General features: G+C 45.5%; 1 protein-coding gene across 1 annotated transcript in view; it reads right to left on the reverse strand.

Moving 5' to 3' along the window:
• Nucleotides 1–25,425, reverse strand: part of HEATR3 (HEAT repeat containing 3) — a 48,253-nt gene that overhangs the window by 10,173 nt on the left and 12,655 nt on the right. The window contains exons 7-12 of the mRNA XM_047791576.1: nt 21,889–22,166; nt 14,779–14,869; nt 14,515–14,672; nt 13,872–13,954; nt 12,025–12,161; nt 4,623–4,711 (exon numbers count right to left, since the gene is read on the reverse strand). Coding sequence (XP_047647532.1) covers nt 4,623–4,711; nt 12,025–12,161; nt 13,872–13,954; nt 14,515–14,672; nt 14,779–14,869; nt 21,889–22,166 — 836 coding nt within the window. The remainder of the gene's footprint in view (nt 1–4,622; nt 4,712–12,024; nt 12,162–13,871; nt 13,955–14,514; nt 14,673–14,778; nt 14,870–21,888; nt 22,167–25,425) is intronic.

Here is a 25,425-nt window from a genome sequence, read left to right on the forward strand (position 1 = left end):
TAAACACTGTCTCCCTACTCCCCCCTTACCCCAGTGTGGTAGGCACTGTTGTCCTTCTGTGCCTATGAATTTAACTAGTCTAGGTCCCTCATAAGAGGATGCAGGCAGTATTCTCCTTTTGTATCTCATTATTTCACTTAGTATAATGTCTTCAAGGTTCATCTATGTAGTAGTATGTATCGGAATTTCAATCCTCTTTAAAGCTGTAAAATATTCCACTGTATATACTAGACTTTTCTCTGAATATATCTGGTTTCAGTTTTAATTCTGAAACTGTGTAAATATTTCATATAATTAAAAACTAAAAATTAAAGCAAGCAAACAAACAAAAAAAAACCTAAGAAAAGTCGAAACATCTGAAGCTAACATTTTAACAAGCCACAAAGATAATTTTTTTCAAGCCACTTTAAAACAATAATTTGTACAGTCTTAGATTTTTTTCCCTAAGGACAAGAAGAATCACAAAGAAATCTTAAACTGCCTTCTGCAGTATTGGTGTTAATCGCTGCATTATTTTGAAATGATTAACTATATTCTGTAGGACAGGAGTTCCTGCTGTGGTGGAATGGGAAGAGCAGTGTCTCTGGAGGGCTGTGATGCAGGTTCGATCCTCGGCCAAGCAGAGTGGGTTAAGGATCTGCTGCAGTGTAGGTGGCAACTGAGGCTTGGATCTGATCCCTGGCCAAAAAAGGAAAAGAAGAAAACCACAAACAAAAACAAAACAAAAATACATATTCCAGGGCGCTTCCACTGTGGCTCAGCAGAAATGAATCTGACTACTACCCATGAGAACTCAGGTTTGGATCTCTGGCCTTGCTTAGTGAGTTAAGGATCCAGTATTGCCATGAGCTGTGGTGTGTGTCACAGATGTGGGTTGGATCCCATGTTGCTGTGGCTATAGTGTAGGCCAGTGGCTATATCCCCGATTCCACCCCTAGCCTGGGAACATATGCCATGGGTGCAGCCTTAAAAAAAAAAAAAAAAAGAAAGAAAGAAAAATATCTACATATCATGTAGGATAAAGTAAATAATAATGAGTTTTATCATGGTACTTTTTAAAAAACTTCACTAGTCATTTTTAGAGACTGTTACGATATTAACTCACTGTTCTAAAAAAAGAGTGGGGTGGGAGAAGGGGGAGAATCATACCCTACCTTTTGTTTTGTTTTGTTTTGTTTTGTTTTGTTTGTCTTTCTAGGGCCACACACGTGGCCTTTGGCGGTTCCCAGGCTAGGGGTCCAATAGGAGCTACAGCTGCCAGCCTATACCAGAGCCACAGCAACACGGGATCCGAGCCACGTCTGCGACCTACACCACAGTTCACGGCAATGCCGGATCCTTAACCCACTGAGCAAGACCAGGGATCAAACCCAAGTCCCCATGGTTCCTTAGTCAGATTAGTTTCTGTTGTGCAACAGGGGAACTGCCATACCCTACCGTTTTTGGTATGAAGTTTATTTCACAGTTACTAAATAACTGATGAAAAAGGAAGTTCTTATTTATAGAAGAATCACAGCTAAAAAATATAAAAGGAATGACACAATAAGGATATCTTCACTTGCAAACCGCAAATGAAAAGACAAAAATAACTGATTGCTACAAGTGAATCCATTGAATAATCTTAACCTCACTCCCTAACAACAATATATGACTTGTGACAGGAAAGCAGAAAAGGAGCTCCCACTGTGGCACAGTGGGTTAAGATCTGGTGTTGCTGCAGCTGAGGCATACGTCACAGCTGTGGTTCAGACTGGATCCCTAATTAGAAAACTTCCTTATGCAATGGGTGCAGCCAAAAAAAAAAAAAAAAAAGTAGAAAATATATACAGCACCATGAATTATTTCTGTGCAAAAAACAAAACAAAATCTCAACTTGAATCTCTAAGAGTTCCCGTTGTGGCTCAGTGGTTAATGAACCCAACTCGCATCCATGAGGACTCGGGTTCGATTCCTGGCCTCGATCAATGGGTTAAGAATCCAGCATTGCCATGAGCTGTGGTGTAGGTTGCAGATGCGGCTTGGATCCTGCATTGCTGTGGCTGTGGCGTAGGCCAGGGGCTACAGCTCTGACTGGATCCTTAGACTGGGAACCTCTATATGCCACAGGTGCGGCGCTAGAAAGACACAAAGACCAAAACAAAAAAACACCGAAAAAAAAAACACCCACAAATAAAGCTCTAGACCTAGATCACAATTTATAGGAAATGGGGGAGACAAAGGGACATATTAAACAATAGCACTGTTTAGTCAACCAAATCTGAGAAGGGGGGAAATTCTTAGGGACAAACGACAGCTTTTTCAATGAATAAATAGTATGGGGAAAGGGAAATGTTACAGTTTCAGAGATTTAAGAATCTGTCGGCATACTAAAAACTACTGAACTATATACTTTAAATGGCTGAACTGTATGATACATGAATTAAATATCATTAAAGCCATTTTTTAAAATATTTAAGGAGTTCCCATTGTGGCTCAGTGCTAACAAAACTGACCAGCATCCATAAGGACATGGGTTTGATCCCTGGCCTCATGCAAGGGGTCAAGGATCTGGCATTTACTGTGGTGTAATGGCAGCTACAGCTCTGATTCAACCCCTAGCCTGGGCACTTCCATATGCTGCAGGTGTGGCCCTCAAAAAAAAAAAAAAAATTAAGAAACCAAAATATCAACCAATAATATGTGGACCCTGCTTAGATGCTGATTTCAACAAACCGGTTGAAAAACAAAAAAAAACAAAAAAAACACCTTTTTTTTTTAAGCAATCTGGGAAAACTGAACTCAGACTGCAGGTCAAACGAAAATTTTAAAATGTCTGGGGGACAGTTTTTTAAGGCATTAACCCACTGTGTCCCCCTTTGCCTGGCAAAGCAATAAAGCTATTCTTTTTCCTTCACACACACTAAAAATTTTTTAATTTTTTAAAATGTCTATTAATTTGGGGGTTCAAGACAATGATATGGTGGTTAGGTTTTCTTTTCTTTTTAAGGCAGCACCTGTGTCATATGCAAGTTCCCAGGCCAGGGGTCAAATCAAAGCAGCAGCTGAGGCCTACACCGCAGCTATAGCAATGCCAGATCAGAGCCACATCTGCAACCTGCGCCTCTGCTTGTGGCAACACGGGATCCTTAACCTACTGAGAGAGGCTAGGGATTGAACCCCCATCCTCATAGACACTATGTCAGGTTTTTTTTTTTTTTGTCTTCTTGCCTCTTCTAGGGCCACTCCCTTGGCATATGGAGGTTCCCAGGCTAGGGGTCCAATTGGAGCTCTAGCCCCCGGCCTACGCCAGAGCCACTGCAACACGGGATCCGAGCCGCGTCTGCAACCTACACCACAGCTCACGGCAACGCCAGGTCCTTAGCCCACTGAGCAAGGGCAGGGACCGAACCCGCAACCTCACGGCTCCCAGTCAGATTCTTTAACCACTGCGCCACGACGGGAACTCCACTATGTCAGGTTCTTAACCGGCTGAGTCACAACGGGAACTCCATATTTGTCTCATTTATTTATTTTTCCTTTTTGCCTGCCCCATGACATATGGAGTCCTGGGCTAGGGATCAGATCCAAGCCGCAGTTGTGACCTAAGCTGCACCTCTGGCAACGCTTGATCCTTAACCCACTGTACCAGGCCAGGTATCAAACCTGCAACCCTGTGTTCCAGAGACACCACCGATTCCATTGCATCACAGCAGGAACTGCGTTAGGTTTTTTTTTAAAGTTCATTTTCGGAGTTCCCATCGTGGCTCAGTGGTTAACGAACCTGATTAGGAACCATGAGGTTTCGGGTTCGATCCCTGGCCTTGCTCAGTGGGTTAAGGATCCGGCATTGCTGTGGCTGTGGTGTAGGCCATCAGCTACAGTTCCGATTGGATCCCTAGCCTGGGAACCTCCATATGCCTTGGGAGCGGCTCTAAAAAGCAAAAAAAAAAAGACGAGACATTGACAACTTGCTGACACTTGGTGATAACGCATGCAGGTTACTGTACTATTATCTTGGATTTTAGGAATGCCTAAGTTTTCCTTTTTAAGTAAAAAATAAAAGTGATACGTCACCTATCACAGAGATGCACACAGATCCCGTGGAGGGTCTGGAGAACATGCTTGAAAATTTTTATAATAAAATGTTTTGTTTTCTATAATAAAATATTAAAAAAAAAAATGAGTTCCTGTCATGGTTCAGTGGAAACGAATCTGATTAGCATCCATGAGGATGAAGGTTCGAGCCATGGCCTCGCTCAATGGGTTAAGGATCTGACATTGCTATGGCTGTGGTATAAGCCAGCAGCTACAGCTCCTATTTGGCCCCTAGCCTGGGAACCTCCATATGCTGCAGGTGCAGTGCTAAAAACACACACACAAAATAAATAAATAAATAAGTGACTTTCAGGGAAAATACCTAAAACACATTCTACCGGGGGGGGGGGAATGTATGTTTTGGTGGTGGTGGAAGGGTGAAGGAAAAGACTTTACTTTTTATATTTTAAGTAATTCTTTTTTCACTTTACAAGGATCATGCATTACTCTTTTAACGAAAATGAATACTTAAAGATAATTAAGTAGCACATTTTGCCTGCATAATACAGAATCTTTGCTAATTTCACAAAAAAATTTAAAACCATTACCTGAGGAATGTTCTGGGAGGCCATTGTTTGCAAAAGGGCCCTCAAGGCACTACTTATGGCTTCTAAGAAGTCAACATGCTTAGCAAAATCTGAAACACAAAAGTGAAATATACACGTCTTTCTCTAAGAATATTTTGTAGAAAAAGAATCAAAACAGAGCATGTTAAACGTTATTACATGCTACTATAAGAAGGAAAAAAAAAAAAAACACTGGATATTTAAGCCCAAACTTCATTAACAGCCTCCTGCGAGCTGTACACTCAAGTTTGAAAGATGAACCACGAATGAAGTCATCTCGATACTCCATGACATCCAGATGCTGGATTTCCATGTACCTCACACTCGAGCTGGCCTCCAGAGACTGAGGTCAGCTTTATGGATTGCCATCACGATGCTGGGCAATATAAGGCAGGGAGTCATCTCTCAAATCGGATCTCCTTGCCAACCCAAACCCACTGCCTGGCCAGGAGGCGCTGCTTGTGCACGGTGGGGCCACTGTCCCTCTCTGGTTTTCAAGGGCTCCCACGGTTTTCCCTGACCCACCTGCCCTTTCCCACTCTGCTCATTTGTACTCTTTTCTCATTGTCCCTTCTTCCTGTGCAGGACAGACAGAACAACAGCTATAAACAATTATGCTAGGAGTTCCCGTCGTGGCACAGTGGTTAACAAATCCGACTAGGAACCATGAAGTTGCGGGTTCGATCCCTGGCCTTGCTCAGTGGGTTAAGGATCCGGCGTTGCCGTGAGCTGCGGCTCAGATCCCGTGTTGCTGTGGCTGTGGTGCAGGCCGGCGGCTACAGCTCTGATTAGACCCCTCGCCTGGGAACCTCCACAAGCCACAGGAGTGGCCCTAGAAAAGGCAAACAAACAAACAAAAAAACCATTTATGCTAACACAGTCATACCACAGCGTAAGGGCCATCCAGGGGACCCGCCCCTAAGCCCCTTAGGTAGGAGGGGAAAGTGACTGACGTGGTGTGATAGATTATTTTTTTCCAAAAATAGCCATGACAGCATTTCCAGTTCTGCATGATCCTGCAGAACCTTGCCACTTCCCATAAAGAAGTGGTGGCTGTGTCCTCTCCCTGTGAACCCGAGTGGGACTTTGTGGCTTCTTCAACCAAGAGAACATGTGAAAGTGACAGGCTGGGTGGGAAAAGGCATGACCTCCACCTGACTCACATGTGTCTGCTCACTTCTCTCTCTCAATTCTGGCCCTTGGAACCCAGCCGAGTTATGGAAGCCCAGGTCACAGGGAGAGGTCACTTGGGGGGGTGTTCCAGCTGACAGCTCCCAGAACAACACTCAGCCATGTGAGTGCACAGACCTCAGGTGATTCTGGCTCTCTCTTTTCTAGCAGAAGCCCTAGGTTAGGGTTTACTCAAAGTCAGCACTATGGACATTTTGGACCAGATAATTCTTGGCTGTTCATGTGGGGTCCTCTGTGCACTAGGGTATTTTATTTTATTTGCTTTTTAGGGCCTTGCCTGCAGCATATGGAGGTTCCCAGGCTATGGGTCCAATCGGAGCTACAGCTGCTGGCCACGGCCACAGCAACATTATCTGAGCCGCGTCTATGACCTACACACCACAGCTCACAGCAATGCTGGATCCTTAACCCACTGAGTGAGGCCAGGGATCAAACCCACAACCTCATGGTTCCTAGTCAGATTCGTTTCCGCTGCGCCACGATGGGAACTCCTGTGCACTAGGATATTTAACAGCACATCTGGCCTCTCCTCTCTAGATACCAGCAGTAATCCCCAATGAAAAACACCTCCAGACATTGACAAAAGGCCTCTCGGGCAAAATTGCTGCTAGTAGAGAACTAGTAGCCTACACATTGTAAAGTAGACAAACCACCTCCACTGGCCCTGCTAAATCCCTGACCCATAGAAATCCTTAGAAATAACACATGATTACGGCTGCTTTCAGTCACAAAGTTTTGGGGTGATTTTGTTATGCATCAAGAGACACCTTGGCTTTCTCCCCCGTGCCCATACCTTTCTAAGAATTCTGGGCTGCCTACATGACAGCGAGGCAGCTTCTGCAGATCGGGACAAGGCCTGTTATATTTTTCTCATTTGCAGACATATGTTATGCACAGAGGTAGGGAATTCCTGTCAGTCTCACAGAACAGACACCAGGATACTTTAGAATCAGACAGACCTGGGACAGAATCCAGCCTGTGATATTAATGTGACCTTTCACTTTGGACTCAGCTCAAGCGTTACCTCCTCAGAAGGGCCTTTCCACACTAACTAATGCAACACCTCAGACCATTCAGCTTTTATTTTTTCCCTTCCTGGCCAAAATGACATTAAGTCTTTATTTATACGAGAACGCAAGTTCCATGGGCACAATGGCCTTGCCTATCTTGTTCATGCCTATATCCCTTGGACAGTGCGTGGCATAAAGTAAGTGTTCAATGAATAGGGGTTAGGGATTCCTGTTGTGGCTCAGTGGGTTATGAACCTGACTAGTATCCACGAGGATGTGGGTTTGATCCTTGGCCTCGATCAGTGAGTTAAGGATCCGGTGTTGCCACACGCTGTGGGGTAGGTCGCAGACTCGGCTCGTATCCCACATGGTTATTATGGCTGTGTAGGCTGGCAGCTGTAGCTCCGATTTGTCCCCTAGCCTGAGAACATCAATATGCCGCAGATGTGGCCCTAAAAAGCTAAACAAACAAACAAACAAACAAACTCACTATATCCCAGGTTGGGTGCTACTACCAAACTAACTGTAATGACAAAGAGATTGCTGCTTCTCAAAATCTAGAGAAACGGGATCCTAAATGATTTTAGAATCCATGTAATGGAGCAAATGACAAACTGACCTAATTAGAGAATTGCTAAAAATTTCTCAAAGTTTTGAAGGTCAGTATTTTAAATGAAGGAGACAAAGATATTGGTGGTTTAAACGCAAGGACCAGATTCTACTTAAAAACTTTCTCCTGGAGTTCCTGTCGTGGCGCAGTGGTTAACGAATCCGACTAGGAACCATGAGGTTGCCGGTTTGATCCCTGGCCTTGCTCAGTGGGTTAAGGATCTGGCGTTGCAGATGCAGCTCGGACCGTGAGTTGCTGTGGCTGTGGTGTAGGCTGGTGGCTACAGTCCCAATTAGACCCCTAGCTTGGGAATCTCCATATGCCACGGGAGTGGCTCAAGAAAAGGCAAAAAGACAAAAAATAAATAAATAAATAAAACTAAATTAAAAAAAAAAATAAAAACTTTCTCCTTTTATCTCTGATGTCAGCCACAAAAATATACATAGGTATGTATCACACATTTGATAACTATTCAGAACTGCATTTTAGCATTAAAATTGAAACAAGGTGTACCCAACATGGCTCAGCTGAAATAAATCCGACTAGTATCCATGAGGACTCAGGTTTGATCCCTGACCTCGCTCAGTGGGTTAAGGATCCAGTGTTGCCATGACTGTGGTGTAGGTCACAGACGTGGCTGGGATCTGGTGTTGCTGTGGTTCTGGTGTAGGCAGGCAGCTACAGCTCGGATTCCACCCCTAGCCTGGGAACCTCCATATGCCGCTGGTGCGGCCCTAAAAGACCAAAAAAAAAAAGAAAATGAAGGTTTAAACAAAAAATTTTTTTTTAATTGAAACAAGTTAAATACAGCTGTATAACCCTCAAACATTTAACTTTCAAACATGGTAACACAAAAGTTAGAGAAATGTAGGTCCACTCTCCCCACCAAATTCTCCACTAACAGGTCCCATTATCCACACAGCACTCAGAGGGTGCCATTATTTAAGAAATCCCAAATGTTTGCAAGTTTCCTCGTGGTCTAGTGATTAGGATCTGGCACTCTCGCCCCCTAACTCCCAAACTGTTTGGAAGGACTATATTAAAATATCATCTTTAAACATAAGCAATTATCTGGAGTTTCCGTCGTGGCTCAATGGAAACGAATCTGACTAGTATCCATGAGGACACAGGTTCGATCTCTGGCCTGGCTCAGTGGGTTAAGGATCCAGCATTGCAATGAGCTGTGGTGTAGGCCGGCAGCTTCGGCTCCGATTGGACCCCTAGTCTGGGAACCTCTATATGCCGCAGGTATGGCCCTAAAAACAAAAAAAAACAAAAAACATAAGCAATTATCCTTTACCAAAAATTTCATTCTGGGGACTTTCCTTCGTGGCTTAGAGGTAAATGAACCCAACTAGGATCCAAGAGGATGAGGGTTCCATCCCTGGCCTTGCTCAATAGGTTAAGGATCCAGCGTTGCCATGAGCTGTGGTGTAGGTCGCAGACTCGGCTTGGATCCCGCATTGCTACGGCTGTGGCGTAGGCCAGCAGCCACAGCTCTGATTCGACCCCTAACCTTCGAACCTCCATATGCCGCACGTATGGCCCTAAAAAGCCATAAAAATTTTTTAAATTAAAAATAAAAATATTTCATTCTGATAAAAGGCTATGTCAACAATAGTTATGAAAAATTGGAATTTATTTTAAATCGAAGTGTTTAATTATACTTTCCCACAATTCAGAAACTTTCCATTATTTTTCCTAGGCTCAGCTGGTTATAGTTTTCCTGTGATCCTTCCAGGCAATAAATGTGCATGCACCAGCAACCACAAATAGCCAGCTGAACTAGGAGAAACATATTTAAGTATTTTCTGCCTAGCAGAGGCACAGAATATGTGCATTTATTTCCAGTGAAATAAACTCTTCATTCTGGTTAGGGATGGGGTTGTGGCTCCTCGATCAGACACTCACTGAGAAACAAACGGCCCAGAGGAAAGTGATGGCAACTGTGGAACTAGGGCAGATGGCGTTCTCTCAGGTTAAGCAGGTCTTCAAAGCAGCAGAGGCTTGGGGAGGTCCAGCTCATCTGGGGGCCTGGCTGTGGACTCCCCTATCTGGCCCTGTTCCCTGCAGGGAGCCCATGAAAATGGGTGAATGGGAGCAGGAGAGAGCAGTAGCAGCACTCCCCCCTTCACCCCGCCACTGGACATCCTACTGGGCTGATGGGAGCCATCTCCCTTCCCCTTATGCCACCAGATCTCTTCAGGTTTACAAGGCTGGGGGAGAGACACAAAGCTAGTCAGCATCCAGCCAGGCCCCTCTGTACTCCAGAGCTGGCCCAGACCTGGCTTGGAATGGGTGGCGGGCTAGCGAAGCTTACAGCCGGTCTTGATGCCTTGTTAGGTATGTCTGGGCATGATTTCACATGCTCACATCAGCCAGAGAACATACAGCCTGAGGTCACTTGAAAACCACATCTGTTCACTGACAAATGTTGAAAGGTTGATAGAGACAGAACGAAGCATAACTACAGAGGAGTTTCTGAACACTGATTTACTTCACCTTTCAAAACTAATCTAGGACTAAAACACGCACCATTAACACACAGCGCCTCTTGAGAGAGTGCGGAATAGGCGTCTCAAGGAATTGGGGGCTGACTCTGAAATGGAATGTTTACACAGAAACTTGCATTCAGTCAAAAGTGACTATTCTTGGATCTTTTAAGAGTTTCAATTCTTGGAGTTCCCGTCGTGGCGCAGTGGTTAACGAATCCGACTAGGAACCGTGAGGTTGCAGGTTCGATCCCTGCCCTTGCTCAGTGGGTTTACGATCTGGAGTTGCCGTGAGCTGTGGTATAGGTTGCAGACGTGGCTTGGATCCCGTGTTGCTGTGGCTCTGGCGTAGGCCGGTGGCTACAGCTCCGATTCGACCCCTAGCCAAACTCCATGTGCCTCGGGAGCAGCCCAAGAAATAGCAAAGACAAAAAAAAAAAAAGAGTTTCAATTCTTGGACTTAGTGTTGTGTCTGAGAAGGGGAAATGTGAGACAGCTCTCTCAGGGAGAAAATCAATTCCTATTTCCCATATTAACTCTCACTCTAGATACACAAGCCTGCTACAGTAATGTGAATTTTCCTTTATTATGCAAAATACCACTATTTCCTCTCACTCAGTCTCTGTGAATTTCATCTGAGCGCCAACAGTTTAAGGTGGTGAAACTAAATGAGATTCTACTACAGTGAACGATGACAATCTGTTAGGTCATTTAAAAAGAACAGTTAACTCTGAGAGGGAGTTCCCATCGTGGCTCAGTGGTTAATGAATCTGACTAGGAACGATGAAGTTGCAGGTTCAGTCCCTGGCCTTGCTCAGTAGGTTAAGGGTCTGGCGTTGCTGTGAGCTGTGGTGTAGGTTGCAGATGAGGCTCAGATCTGGTGTTGCTGTGGCTATGGTGTAGGCCAGCAGCTGCAGCTCCAATTCAACCCCCATAGCCTGGGAACTTCCATATGCTGCAGGTGCAACCCTAAAAAGCAAAAAAAAAAGTTAACTTTGCACAGTATCCCTCTAGGTTTCTGTGTATAAAGGAAATTAATCCACATCAGAGACCTGCGACCTAGAGGTTCAGCTTTTACCATGCAAAGGTGTTTTAAGAAAGATATGTGTTAGAAAAAAGCCAAGGTATAGAATTGTATGGTAAGTCAATTGTCTTAAAAACACACAACCAGACATAGTTTCATATCAAGAATCTCTCTGGCAGAATACACAAGAAACTGGCCACAGAGACCTATTCTGGGAGAGGAACTGGGTGATGTGAGAAAAAGGAGGGAGGCTTTCCACTTCACATGCTCTCAAGACTTGTGAATTCTGTCACAGACTTGTATTACCCAATCAAATATAAATCAAATGGTTTTACATTTAAGAAGAAAACTAAAGGAGGTCCTGTCATGGCTCAGTGGTTAACAAACCCGACTAGTATCCATGAGGACTTGGGTTTGATCCCTGGCCTTGCTCACTGGGTTAAGGATCTGGCACTGCCGTGAGCTGTGATGTAGGTCACAGATGTGGCTCGGATCCCGAGTTGCTGTGGCTAGGGCAAACAGTGGCAGCTGTGGCTCCAATTCAACCCCTAGCCTAGGAATTTCCACATGCCATAGGTGTGGCGCTAAAAAAAAAAAAAAAAGAAAACTAAAGAATAGAAAAGGACCTACATAACTTAATGAAGCCTAATCTTTATGATTCAGCCTTACTGGTCCTGACATAAGTGGATGCAAGCAATTTTTTTAAAAAAACTGGTTGGCTGCACCCATGGCATGGGGCTGCACCCATGGCATGCGGAAGTTCCTGGGCCAGGGGTGGAACCAGTGCCGTAGCAGTGACAACGCTGCAGAGTCAGGCAGTAGGCCACCAGGGAAGTCCCAAGCATTTTAAAGAAAAAAAGAAAAATATAACCCACGGGCTTCGGTGCATACCTTGTTTTGACTGATTATCACTGGCAGCCATAAATATACGACCCATTAACGTTTGGGAAAGGACTCTGCAGGTTGGATGAGCGACAGTGTACAAACTCCAAGTTCCTAGCTCTTCAAAATGCTGTTCCATCTGAGCAGTTTTCCACAATAAGGCCTAAATATTTACCTGGTTGAGAAAAAAGCAGTTGTGACAAGTGCTGGGCAAGTGTCTGAAGGGCTGCAGGTCCTCCCAGATGCTCCACATCCAGGAGGGACACCAGGCTCTGGAGACACACGAGGGCTCTGCACTGGATGGTGCTCATCCTGGAGAGGAAGACAGAGACCGCTGTCTGTTCCTATCAGTCACCCAGCAGAAGTCAGCACTGACTTTGAACCTGAGCTTCAGGTTCTGACAGGGACTATCTCTAAGCAGAAGGAGGTCTATGGCAGTTAGCAATACTCTCAAGGCGGACTGTTCATCCTCTGGGGCCTTGTGAGCACTTAAGGCCACAGGGGCACAGCCCATTTATGAGTCATACGGCACCTGCTTGAGAAAAATTCTATGCATGGCAGCATCTTTACAACTATTTTTAATTGTGAAATATGGCAGCCATCCAGTAAAGGGCTCAACAAATATACAAAGCTTAACAGTTTATAAAGCAAACACCTATGCACCCAGATGGGAAATAAATGCCGCTACCGCCCTCACAGCCCAACTTCTCTTCCCCATCATGCCCCCACCTCCGTGACTCCTATAGGTCACCTCTTTATGGACTTTTATGGCAAATGTTTCCTTGTTTTTCTTTCTTTCTTTTTTGGCTGTTTAGGGCCACATTCACAGCTTGTGGAGGTTCCTAGGCTAAGGGTCCAATTGGAGCTGTTCACCAGCCTACATCACAGCCACAGCAACACCAGATCCAAGCCACATTTGCGACGTACACCACAGCTCAGCTCATGGCAATGCGGGACCCTTAACCCACCAATTGCGGCCAGGGATCGAACCCGAGACCTCACAGTTATTAGTCAGGTTCATTTCCGTTGAGCCATAACGGGAATTCCTTCCTTGTTTTTCTTTATAAGTTTACCTTCTAGGAATACTCCCCTAAAGAAAACAGTTGAATGTTGCTTTTGAACTCTGTAAAAATTGCATCACAGTGTGTATTTTTCTTTTGTGCATCTCTTTTTTTTTTCTTGGCTCATTACTGTAAGTTTCATCCACGTTATGAGTCGTTCTGGCTCAGATTCTTTTTTTCCTTCTTTTTTTTTTTTTTGCCTTTTTGCCATTTCTTGAACCATTCCCTCGGCATATGGAGGTTCCCAGGCTAGGGGTCTAATCGGAGCTGTAGCCACCGCCTACGCCAGAGCCACAGCAATGAGGGATCCGAGCCACGTCTGCGACCTACACCACAGCTCATGGCAACACCAGATCCTTAACCCACTGAGCAAGGCCAGGGATGGAACCCTCAACCTCATGGTTCCTAGTCAGATTCATTAACCACTGAGCCACGACAGGAACTCCTTTTTTCTCTTCTTTTTAGGGCTGCACCCACAGCATATGGAAGTTCCTGAGCTAGGGGCATAATGCAAGCTACAGAGGCTGGCCTACACCATAGCCCCAGCAACACCGGATCCAAGGGGCACCTGTGACCTATGCTATAGCTCACGGCAAACACCGGATCCTTGACCTGCTGAACCAGGCCAGGGATCGAACACACATCCTCAGAGAGAGAATGTCAGTCCTTAACCTGTTGAGCCACAACAGGAACTCCTCAGATTCTTTTTATTGTTGTATGTATTCTATCGTATGGCTAAGTCAATTTTACCCGTTCTGCCAGTGACAGACAACTTGGTTGTTTTCAAGTTGGGGCAACTTGCTATGCACGTTCTCCACACATATGCACACAGTTCTCTAGGGGAACCTACACAGGAATAGAACCCCTGAATCCAGGGGAAATCAGCAGCTTTTATTTCACAGTCTGGGGTTTCATGTAATAACACAGTGACAAATGGTTTTCAAAATAGAAACATTCTTACTTTCTAATCAAAGGTTTCCAAGTGGGGTTCCTAGAACACAGGTCAACTGCAGTGCTATTTGGAAAGGCAGTTTTGTCAAAAATCTAAATTAAAAAAAAAAAAAAAAGACAGTAAAGCAAAGGTTAAAGGCCATTTTTTACGCATGATTCCTTTATAAAATCCCAACATAGGACTTCTGAGTGAGAGGGTAAGGCTTGATAAAGATATACTTCTGACTACTTTCAGTGCTGGGAGGGGGGAGGTTGTTTTTTAATTTTTTTTGCTTTTTAGGGCTGCACCCATGGCATGTGGAAGTTTCCAGGCTAGGGGTTGAATCAAAGCTGTAGCTGCTGGCCTACACCACAACCATAGCAATGACAGATCCAAGCCTCATCTGCAACCTACACCCCAGCTCACTGCAACACCGGATCCTCAACCCACTGAGCGAGGCCAGGGATGGACCCCGCATCTTCATGGATACCAGTCGGATTCGTCTCCACTGCACCCCAATGGGAACCCCCCCCCCCGCCGCCCCGTGCTCTTTTTTCGCGTCCCAGATCTTCCAATGACCTACACCTGTGTGCTGTTTTGCACACAAGACGAACAGCTTTCTTATGGAGGCTTTGCCACGCTCCAGAATGAGCCCAGACTGCAAAGAGCTCACCTTCTTTGGGATGAGGTGGTTGGTGAGAGCGGTGTGCACCTCATGGGAGAGGCAGAGGGGAGACAGCAGCTGCCCCCCGCACTCGCTGAAGGAGCTCTCCATGAACGCATCGCTTTCGTCGCTGCTGGAAAGCTCTTCCCATTCGTCGTCAGTGGGGTCTGGGAAGAGTGCGAATCACACGGAACTGGAATCTTTAAGATCATCCTCATGGAAGCTGCCCTCCCAGCCCCAGGGAGGGTATCTCAGTGTGAACTGGGCACAAACCTTCACTGCAGCACATGTTGACAATAATTTCCAGAGCCGTCTGCTGCGCTGTCAGCAGGGCTATGGTCTCTCTCAGCTCCTTGTCGGTGGGCTGGAAAAAAAACAAACAGGTAACGACCAACGCTCAAATGTTTGGGAAAATATGTTCATGTGACTGTCCTTGGTGAAAGCCAACTAAATGGCATCTGCACTTGGAATTCTCAACTGAACTCACCCTCAAACTTAATCTGATGTGTTAAGAAGCGACTCACCATACTAAGATTGGAACAAGAGTTCATTTCACGCAGCAGACACTTCCACACAACAAACATGCTCTCAGGCACTTAGATATCTTCCTGGAAAAGCCTGCATTGACAAGAATTACCGGAGTTCCCGTCATGGAGCAGTGGTTAACGAATCACTAGGAACCATGAGGTTGCGGGTTCGAGCTCTGGCCTTGCTCAGTGGGTTAAGGATCTGGCGTTGCTGTGAGCTGGGGTGTATACTGCAGACACAGCTCAGATCCCATGTTGCTGTGGCTGTGGTGTAGGCCAGTGGCTACAGCTCCGATTAGACCCCTAGCCTGGGAACCTCCATATGCCACAGGAGCAGCCCTAGAAATGGCAAAAAGACACACACACAAAAAAGAATTACTAACAGGCCCTTAGACAACCAAGAGAACTTGGCTAAAGAGCAGACAGCCTTGCTGCTGCCTGGCTTCTATGAAGACTGCAATAAAGCATTTCTTTAAGACTCAAGAAAGAGCGGGATGGAAGGGAGAGGGTGGTTCCCTGGTGGCTCAGCTGGTTAAGGATCTGGCTTGTCACTGCAGGGGCTTGGGTCACTGCTGTGGTGCAAATTCAATCCCTGGCCCAGGAATTTCCATATGCTTCGGGTGCAAGCAAAAAAAAAAAAAAAAGAGGGGAGACCTGTTCTTCTGGAAATAAATAATATGAAATTAATTTATCAATTAACCTTCTCAAAATGAGTTGTATAAATTTACATGACCTTAATTCTCAAGTCACCTATGAAAAGTGACATAGCTATACTGATATTCCAAGAGTGCATAAGCTAAAAATAATGTATATTTTGTTGTCTGTTTCTCAATTTCAACAGTTTTCTAATTGTCTTTTAAATAAATGGCTGTACAATACTCCATTAAGTAGATGCATTATAATTTATTAAGCATTTCACTAGTGTGGAGTATTTCCCCTCATTTGGCTATCTTATTTCCTCAGATTTACTGGGTCAAAGGTTAAAAACACATCTATAAGAGTTTCGGTCGTGGCTCAGCAGAAACAAAATCTGACTAGTATCCACAAGGACACAGGTTCGATCCCTGGCCTCAGTCAGTGGGTTGGGGATCTGGCATTACTGTGGGCTGTGGTTTAGCTCACAGATGTGGCTCGGATCTGGCCTGGCTGTGGTGTAAGCCAGCAGCTGCAGCTCCAACTGGACCCCTAACCTGGGAACCTCCACATGCTGTGGGTTCAGCTCTAAAAAGACAAAAATAAATAAGTAAATAAATAAAAACCACATGTGTAGATCTTGTGACATATTCCTGTCTTTCCTTCCAGGATGTTCCTACTCATTTATGATCCTCCAGCAACTTCTTTGTGCAACAACTTAACTACATTTTAACTACAATTTTGTCTTTTTTTTGGCCTATGTGGTACAATTTAACTACTATATATATTTTTTTCTTTTCTTTTTTTTTTTTTTTGATTTTAGGGCTGCACCTGCAGCATATGGAGGTTACAGGCTAGGGGTCCAGAGCTGTAGCTACTGGCCTAACCACAGCCACAGCAATGAGTGATCTGAGCCCTGTCTGTGACTTACACCACAGCTCATGGCAACGCCGGATCTTTAACCCAAATGAGTGAGGCCAGGGATTGAACCTGCATCCTCATGGATGCTAGTCAGATTCCTTTCCTCTGAGCCATGACGGGAACTCCTTAACTACAATTTTGAACCACATTCTTAAAAAACAAACAAACAAAAAAGCAGATTGCTAATCGAGTAATTAGATGTAGCTTAGGATCCACACTCCCGTTACTGCTGGCAAGAATACATCTAAAATTTCTTCCTCTTTGCTTTCTGTCTGCTACGTTACTCAACTAAACACAGCTTAGAGGAAACGCAACGCTAAATAAAACATGCCGTTGCTGGGCCCTCAGCCACAGAACGCGTGTGAAGATCCGGCTTAGAAGAACTCGGAAATTAAGTTCCACTTCTCTACCGGACTTTCCTGCTGAGAACATTGCCCTGCTTCTTCTTGTTCTCAAATTGACAAGAAGAACCAATCTAGAGGAAATGTTAGGACATCTGATATTTGCTCCAGAATATTCAACAGTGAGGGGCGAGGGGGTAGGGAAAGAGATGAAATAAAACAGACCGTGGGGAGTTTCGGTTGTGGCTCAGTGGTAATGAACCTGACTAGGATCCATGAGGACATGGGTTTGATCCCTGGCCTCTCTCAGTGGGCTAAGGATCTGGCGTTGCCTTTTAAGCTGTGCTGTAGGTCGCAGACTCTGCTCGGATCCCACATTACTGCGGCCGTGGTGTAAGCTGGCAGCTGCACCTCCAATGTGACCCCTAGCCTGGGAACTTCCCCATGCTGCATAGAAGGCCCTAAAAAGCAAAACAAACAAACAAACAAAAAAATAGACTGTGATTTGATAATTGATAACTGTGGAAACTGAGTAGGAGTTTCCACTTCTCGCTGTAGCAGCAACAATTTGGGTTGGTTTTCTATAGATTTGTGATCATACCTTCTTAAGTTAAATGATGCAATGAAAGGCTTTGATTCTAAAGGACCTCTGCAAAAACCACTGGGCATTGTGAGAGACCAGAGCTCCCTGACGATAAATCTGTATTCCTGGCACACAGCAACACGATGCCTAGCACCCTACTGGCATTTAAACACTGGCTGCCTGAGCAGCATGTTAATTATCCAGTCTACTCATGTAAGATAGACTGTAAAAGGCAGGGTTTTGTTATAAAGAAAAGCCACATTTTTCTTTTCTTTCTTTTTTGGTCTCTCTCTCTCTTTTTTTTTTTTTAAGGGCTGCACCCTCAGCATATGGAAATTCCCAGGCTAAAGGCCTAATTGGAGCTGTACCTGCCAGCCACAGCCACAGCAGCTTGGGATCCAACCTGCATCTTCGACCTACACCACAGCTCACGGCAACGCCAGATCCTTAACCCACTGAGCAAGGCCAGGGATTGAACCTGAGTCCTCACGGATACTAGTCGGGTTTGTTACTGCTCAGACATGATTGGAACTCCTGACAAAACACTGCATTTTTCTAGCACCCTAATTCTAAGCAATACTCAGGAAAGTGAATCTCTAAATGACACTTAGGGAGTTCCCATCGTAGCTCAGTGGTTAACAAATCCAACTAGGAACCATGAGTTTGTAGGTTCGATCCCTGGCCTCGCTCAGTGGGTTAAGGATCGGGTGTTGCTGTGAGCTGTGGCACAGGCCAGCGGCTACAGCTCTGGGAACATCCATGTGCCGCAGGTGCGGCCCTAAAAAGACAAAAAAAAGACTAAATGACACTTAAACATCGATCCTTTTAAACAGTGGCACTTCATCTTGGTGGACTCGGATCTCCATCCCCACACACTCCCTTTAGGGTCTCCGGCAGCAAGGCTGGCGATGGGGAAGCCGGCAGGAGTGCTGTTCCCCCGACTGGAATTTCCACCTCTACCCAGATGAGAGTTTGAGAGTTCATGGTGGGGAAAGAGTATGCATGCATCCATCACGATAAGGTAACCTGGGCAGCATGATGCTGGCACCTGCAGACGAGCCTCCAAGCCCTGCTCTGTCACACCTGAAGTTCCACCTGTGGGCCTCAGATTTGTAACTTACTCCATGGGGCAAACGAGGAGATGCTGCTGGGGTTCCTGATAAACACCCTTTGGGATGACAAGACACAGAGCTATTATGCCTTTGTCTCTCTTGCTTGACGGATTTTTTTTTTTTGTCTTTTTGCTATTTCTTTGGGCCACTCCCACGACATATGGAGGTTCCCAGGCTAGGGGTCGAATCGGAGCTGTAGCCACTGGCCTACACCAGAGCCACAGCAACACGGGATCCGAGCCACGTCTGCGACCTACACTGCAGCTCACGGCAACGTCGGATCGTTAACCCACTGAGCAAGGGCAGGGACCGAACCCGCAACCTCATGGTTCCTAGTCGGATTCGTTAACCACTGCGCCATGACGGGAACTCCGCTTGACGGATTTTAAACTCTACCCAGTCTAACTCAGATGCACAAGAGAGACAAGGAGTAAATTTGGGGTTTAAACATGTGTCCCTTCCACCAAAAGGGGGGATATGATTTTTAAGATGGTTTATGATTTGCAAACAACTCATGGTCTTTTCAGTTTTCCATTCGCCCTAGCACTTAACACAATGCTCTGTGCCTAACAGACATTCACAGGGATTGAGAAAGCAGTTCTTTTTTTCTTTTCTTTCTTTTTAGGGTTGTGCCTGTAGCATATGGAACTTCCCGGGCTAAGGGCTAAATTGGAGCTATAGCTCCCGGCCTACGCTACAGCCACAGCAACGCTGGATCCAAGCCGCATCTACCACCTACACTGCAGCTTGTGGCAACACCGGATCCTTAACACAGTGATGGAGCCCAGGCACTGAACCCACATCCTCAAGGACACTTTGTCCGTTTTTGGTTTTTTTTTTTGGTCTTTGTATAGGGCTGCACCCATGGCATATGGAAGTTCGCTGGCTAGGGGTCGAAATGGAGCTACAGCTGCTGACCTAGGCCATAGCCACAGCAACTCGGGATCCAAGCCATGTCTGCGACCTACACCAAAGCTCGGAGCAACGCCAGATCCTTAACCCACTGAGTGAGGCCAGAGACCGAACCCTCGTCCTCATGAATACCAGTCAGGTTGATTAACCACTGAGCCACAATGGGAACTCCAAGAAGACAGTTTTTTTTTTTTTTTTTGGCTTTTTAGGGCTGCACACACGGCATATGGAGGTTCCCAGGCTGGGGGTCTAATTGGAGCTGTAACTGCCGGCCTACGCCAGAGCCACAGCAACTCCGGATCTGAGCCACGTCTGTGACCTGCACCACAGCTCACAGCAACGCCGGATCCTTAACCCAGTGAGCAAGGCCAGGGATCGAACCTGCAACCTCATGGTTCCTAGTCAGATTCGTTTCCGCTGCGCCATGATGGGAACTCCAAGAAGGTACTTCTTAACTACAACAGGTGATTGCTTTAAAACACCACCAATTCAGCTTCACAAGTCTTCATGAATGTAGGAAAGTAGCATACTTTATGCCCATTAAGAATTCTCTAAAAATACAGTGAGGTCCTACTGTACACCACAGGGAACTATATTCTCTTGAGAGAGACCGTGATGGAAGATAATATAAGAAAGGGAATGCAGGAGTTCAATAAAAAGAAAATTCTTTAAAAATAAATCTATCAAAGCTCTAAGACACTGAATCAAGACACTTCCCAGTTTCAGTTCATGGTACATGAAATCAGGACAGGCCATGTGTGAGATGGCAGGAAGTATGTGGATATTACTAGGGTTCTCTAGTTCATGCTTCATCATCTTTCTTCAGAATGACTTCAGCAGCCTCCTGACTGGTGTTAGTGCGTCCAGCCCCCTTAAACAACACTAACCTGCTCTCACCATGTAGTGTCTTACCCTGTCGGTACAACAGCTCAGGTGTTCTGCCCGCAAAGCCTTTTCTGAGAGCCTCTTTCTTTCCTCTCCCACCAGGGCTCAGGCAGGTATCCACTCCCTTAGAAGTCTGTGCACAGCTCTAGCCTGATTTTAGCACAGGCATTAGAGGAAATTATAATTACATGTCTATCCTCTCAAGATGGATAAAGTCCCTGAAGATAGGAAACATGTCTTTTTTGGGGGTGGGGTGGGGCCGCACGAGCAGCATATAGACGTTCCTAGGCTACGGGTCAAATTGGAGCTACAGCTGCTGGCCTACACTACAGATCTGAACCACATCTGTGACCTACACCATAGCTCACGGCAATGCGGGATCCTTAACGTGCTGAGCGGGGCCAGGGATCAAACCCACATCCTCATGGATACTAGCTGGGTTCATTATTGCTGAGCCACAACAGGAGCTCCAGGAAACAGGTCTTAATCATCTTTCTACCACCAGCATCTGGCACAGTGCCTGGCACACATATAAGCACAGAAAACAGGCACCTGGATGAAATAAAGGCCAACTCGTCATGGTCCTCCCTGCCTTCCTGCCTACTTGCTCTCCTCTGCAGAGAGAAATGTTTTCCCAAAGTATGGCTCCGGCTCTGCTGACCGGCTCAGCTGAAATGTTTCCTGCACCCAAAGAGCGCCCACCTCAGCCCACTATCACACCCACTAGCACAAGAATGCAACAATCACCCAGCCTGTAAAAACTACAACCATCATTAATCCTCACAGTCGCCCAACCTCCTCTGCTCAGCAGTGGTGGCTAAATCAAAGTCTGGCTTGCAACTCTGGTAAGGCTAAATACTAAGATAAAAGAGACACGAATGCGGGGCACAGTCCAAGCAAAGTAAAAATTCCTTTAGTCTGAAGATAGTAACTGGGAGAGAGTAACTGAAGTTGGGAGATGTAAGAGTTAGGAAGACAATCGCACGTTTCTGAAGTATTCTGAAAGTACTGGTCTACCCCATACATACATATATTGTGTCTTTTTAGGGTTGCACCCGTGGCATATGAAGTTCCCAGGCTAGGGGTCAAATTGGAGCTGCAGCTGCAGGCTTATACCACAGCCACAGCAACATGGGATCTGGGCCATATCTATGACCTAAGCTGCAGCTTGCAGCCAACACCAGATCCCCAACTCACTGAGCGAGGCCAGGGACCATACCATGTCCTCATGGATACTACTCGGGTTTATTACCGATGAACCACAAGAGGAACTCCTTAAGATTTTTTTTTTTTTTAACCTTTTGGGAGATTTCTGATGTTATAATCAGAGTTAATGGGAAAACATGACTGTCTTTACTGAAATTCGCTTAATAATCAACTCTGCTGTACCATTTTCCTACAAAGCATAGGATACCCATGGAACGAAAATGGCTGTATTAACCATGTTTGAAAGCATCAATTGGACTTACTGGAAGTAAATCTGAAATGAAAGTTTTCCTTCGGACTTTCCTTTTATGGGGAATTTCTTCCATTTCATCATCTTCAATCAGGTCATCCCCGTTAGTGCTCTGTGACGTCTCCTCCGTCTCTGCTGCAGTTTTTAACCTGTGCGCTTCAGCCTCCTTCATCTGAATGACCATTTCACCAGCATCCATTTCCAGAACTTCCGATAAGATCTTTAGTATGGCATTTATGATTTCAGCCTGACTTTTGGATGGAATAATGTCCTTTAGATTCCAAATGGTGCCTGGGCGGGGGCAGGAGAAATGAGCATAAAGATAATGAAAATTGACAGTGAAATCGCTTATGAAATAGTTTCCATGGGATTGATTCTTTACGCTAAAGCATAATTTCTTCTTTTTTTTTTTTTTTTTGGTCTTATTGCCTTTTCTAGGGCTGCACTCGTGGCATATGGAGGTTCTCAGGCTAGAGGTGGAATCGGAGCTGTAGCCACCAGCCTACACCACAGCCACAGCAATGCAGGATCCAAGCGGTGTCTGCAACCTACACCACAGTTCATGGCAACGCTGGATCCTTAATCCACTGAGCAAGGCCAGGGACTGAACCTGCAACCTCATGGTTCCTAGTCGGATTCGTTAACCACTGAGCCACGATAGGAACTCCACTAAAGCATAATTTCAAAAAATCTGGATCCCACTGCCTTTGTTCAATCTTTATTAAATATCAGACAGCTCTGCACAGAAGCAACTCTCCCGTGAATACAGTCCTGCACAATCATCTTGCTGTCCTGGCACACAATGCCTCGCTCTGCTACACCGCAGAGCAACAGACCAAGAGAAACCGGATCAAGTTTCTTTGAACATGACAAATTAAGTGGCCTTGGTTTCTTTCATTTTAACCTGGGCTGCTCTCCTAAGCAGCTTCTTCTATTTCAAGAGTGGACTGGAATGTCCTAAAACTCCATGGTCTCATGGAAAAGCCAGGGAACAGGTTCTTGTTTTTCTGTTTATGAAACTAGAATAGTTAAAGAAAAGTAGTTAAAGACTATTTTAAAAATGTGACTGTTGGAGTTTCCTTTGAGGCTCAGGGGAAACGAATCTGACTAGCATCCATAAAGACACAGGTTCAATCCCTGGCCTCACGCAGTGGGTTAAGGATCCGGCATTGCTGTGAGCTGTGGTACCAAAAAATTAAAAATTAAAAATAAAAATGGGGGAGTTCCCGTCGTGGCGCAGTGGTTAACGAATCCGACTAGGAACCATGAGGTTGCGGGTTCGATCCCTGGCCTTGCTCAGTGGGTTAAGGATCCGGCGTTGCCGTGAGCTGTGGTGTAGGTTGCAGACGCGGCTCGGATCCCGCGTTGCTGTGGCTCTGGCGGAGGCCGGTGGCTACAGCTCCGATTGGACCCCTAGCCTGGGAACCTCCATATGCCGCGGGAGTGGCCCAAGAAATAGCAACAACAATAACAACAACAAAAAAGACAAAAGAAAAAAAAATTAAAAATAAAATAAATAAATAAATAAAAATGGGACTGTTAAAGAGTTCCTGCTGCAGCAAAGTGGGTTAAGAATCCGACTGAAGTGGTTCGGGTTGCTATGGAGGTACAGGTTTGATCCCTGGCCTAGCAGAGTAGGTTAAAGGATCTGGCATCATAGCTGTAGACTGGATTCAGCCCCTGGCCTGGAAACTTCCATATGCTGCAGGAGCAGCCATAAAACTTTTTTAAAAAGGAATTCTCACTGTGGCTCAACAGGTTAAGAACCCAACTAGTACCCATGAGGATGTGGGTTCAATCCTTGGCCTCAATCAGTGGGTTAAGGATCTATTGTTGCTGCAAGCTGTGGTGTGGGTCCCAGATGCAGCTTAGATCTGGCATTGTCATGGCTGTGGTGTAGGCTAGCAGCTGCAGCTCCAATTCAACCCTTAATCTGAGAACTTCCATGTGCCTCGAATGAAGCCCTAATAAGAAAAAACAAAAATTTTTTTTTTTAATTTTAAAAAGTGACTGTTAAAATGAAAGCAAGGATCAGATAGATATTTGTAGACCCATATTCACGGCAGCATTGTTCAAAAGCCAAAAGGTGAGAGCAACACAAGTGTCCATCCATGGATGAATGGGTAACCAAAATGTCATTTGGGCTTTTTTTTTTTTTTTAATGTCTTTTTGGGGCCATGCCTGCAGCATATGGCAGTTCCAAGGCTAGGGGTCAAATCGGAGCTGTAGCTGCAGGCCTACACCATAGCTCACGGCAACAGTGGATCCTTAACCCACTGAGCGAGGTCAGGGATCAAACCCACATCCACATGGATGCTAGTCAGATTCGTTTCCCCTGAGCCACGATGGGAACTCCCAAAATGTCATCTATATGTATACACAGTGGAATATTATTCAGCCTTAAAAAGGAAGGAAATTCTAGGAGTTACTGCTGTGGTGCAATGGGATCAGTGGCATCTTGCTAGCCCTGGGATGCAGGTTCAATCCCCATCCCACTACAGTGGGTTAAGGACCCAGGGTTGCCATACCTACAGCTTGGACTGCAGCTGCGGCTTGGATCTTATCCCTGGCCTGTCAACTCTACATGCCGAAAGGTGGTCAAAAAAGAAATTAAAAAAAAGGAGTTACCATTGTGGCACAGCGGAAATGAATTCGACTAGGATCCATGAGGTTACGGGGTGTGACCCCTGGCCTCACTCAGTGGGTTAAGGATCTGGCACTGCCGTGAGCTGTGGTGTAGCCTGGCAGCTGTAGCTCCGATTGGACCCCTAGCATGGGAACCTCAGTATGCCACGGATGCAGCCCTAAAAAAAAAAAAAAAAAGGAAAAAAGACCAAAAAAAAAGTGGGAAGGAAATTCTGTCATGTGCTACCACATGGATGAAAGTTTTATTATGCTAAATGAAAGAAGCCAGTCACAAAAAGAAAAATACTATATGGGAGTTCCCGTCGTGGCGCAGTGGTTAACGAATCCGACTAGGAACCATGAGGTTGCGGGGTCGGTCCCTGCCCTTGCTCAGTGGGTTAAGGATCCGGCGTTGCCGTGAGCTGTGGTGTAGGTCGCAGACGCGGCTCGGATCCCGCGTTGCTGTGGCTCTGGTGTAGGCCGGTGGCTACAGCTCCGATTCAACCCCTAGCCTGGGAACCTCCATATGCCGCGGGAGCGGCCCAAGAAATAGCAACAACAACAACAAAAAAAAAAGAAAGAAAAATACTATATGATTCCACTTATATGAGGCACCTAGAGTCATCAAATGCATTGAGAGAGAAAGGAGAATAGCATTTTGGGGAGCAAAGAGGAGGGAGAAAAGGGGGGTTGTTTTAATGGGTATGGAGTTTCGGTTGTGGAAGGTGAAAAGTGCTCTGGATGAAGGATAATATGAGAAAAAGAACGTATGTATTTGTATGACTGGGTCACTTTGCTGTAAGCCAAAAATTGGCACAACACTGTAAATCGACTATACCTCAATAAAAAAATTTTAAGGAGTTCCTGTTTTTGTGTAGTGGAAACAAATTCAATTAGTATCCATGAGGATACGGGTTCAATCCCT

Source organism: Phacochoerus africanus, chromosome 8 (assembly GCF_016906955.1).
Source record: "Phacochoerus africanus isolate WHEZ1 chromosome 8, ROS_Pafr_v1, whole genome shotgun sequence".
Classification (NCBI taxonomy): Eukaryota; Metazoa; Chordata; class Mammalia; order Artiodactyla; family Suidae; genus Phacochoerus; species Phacochoerus africanus.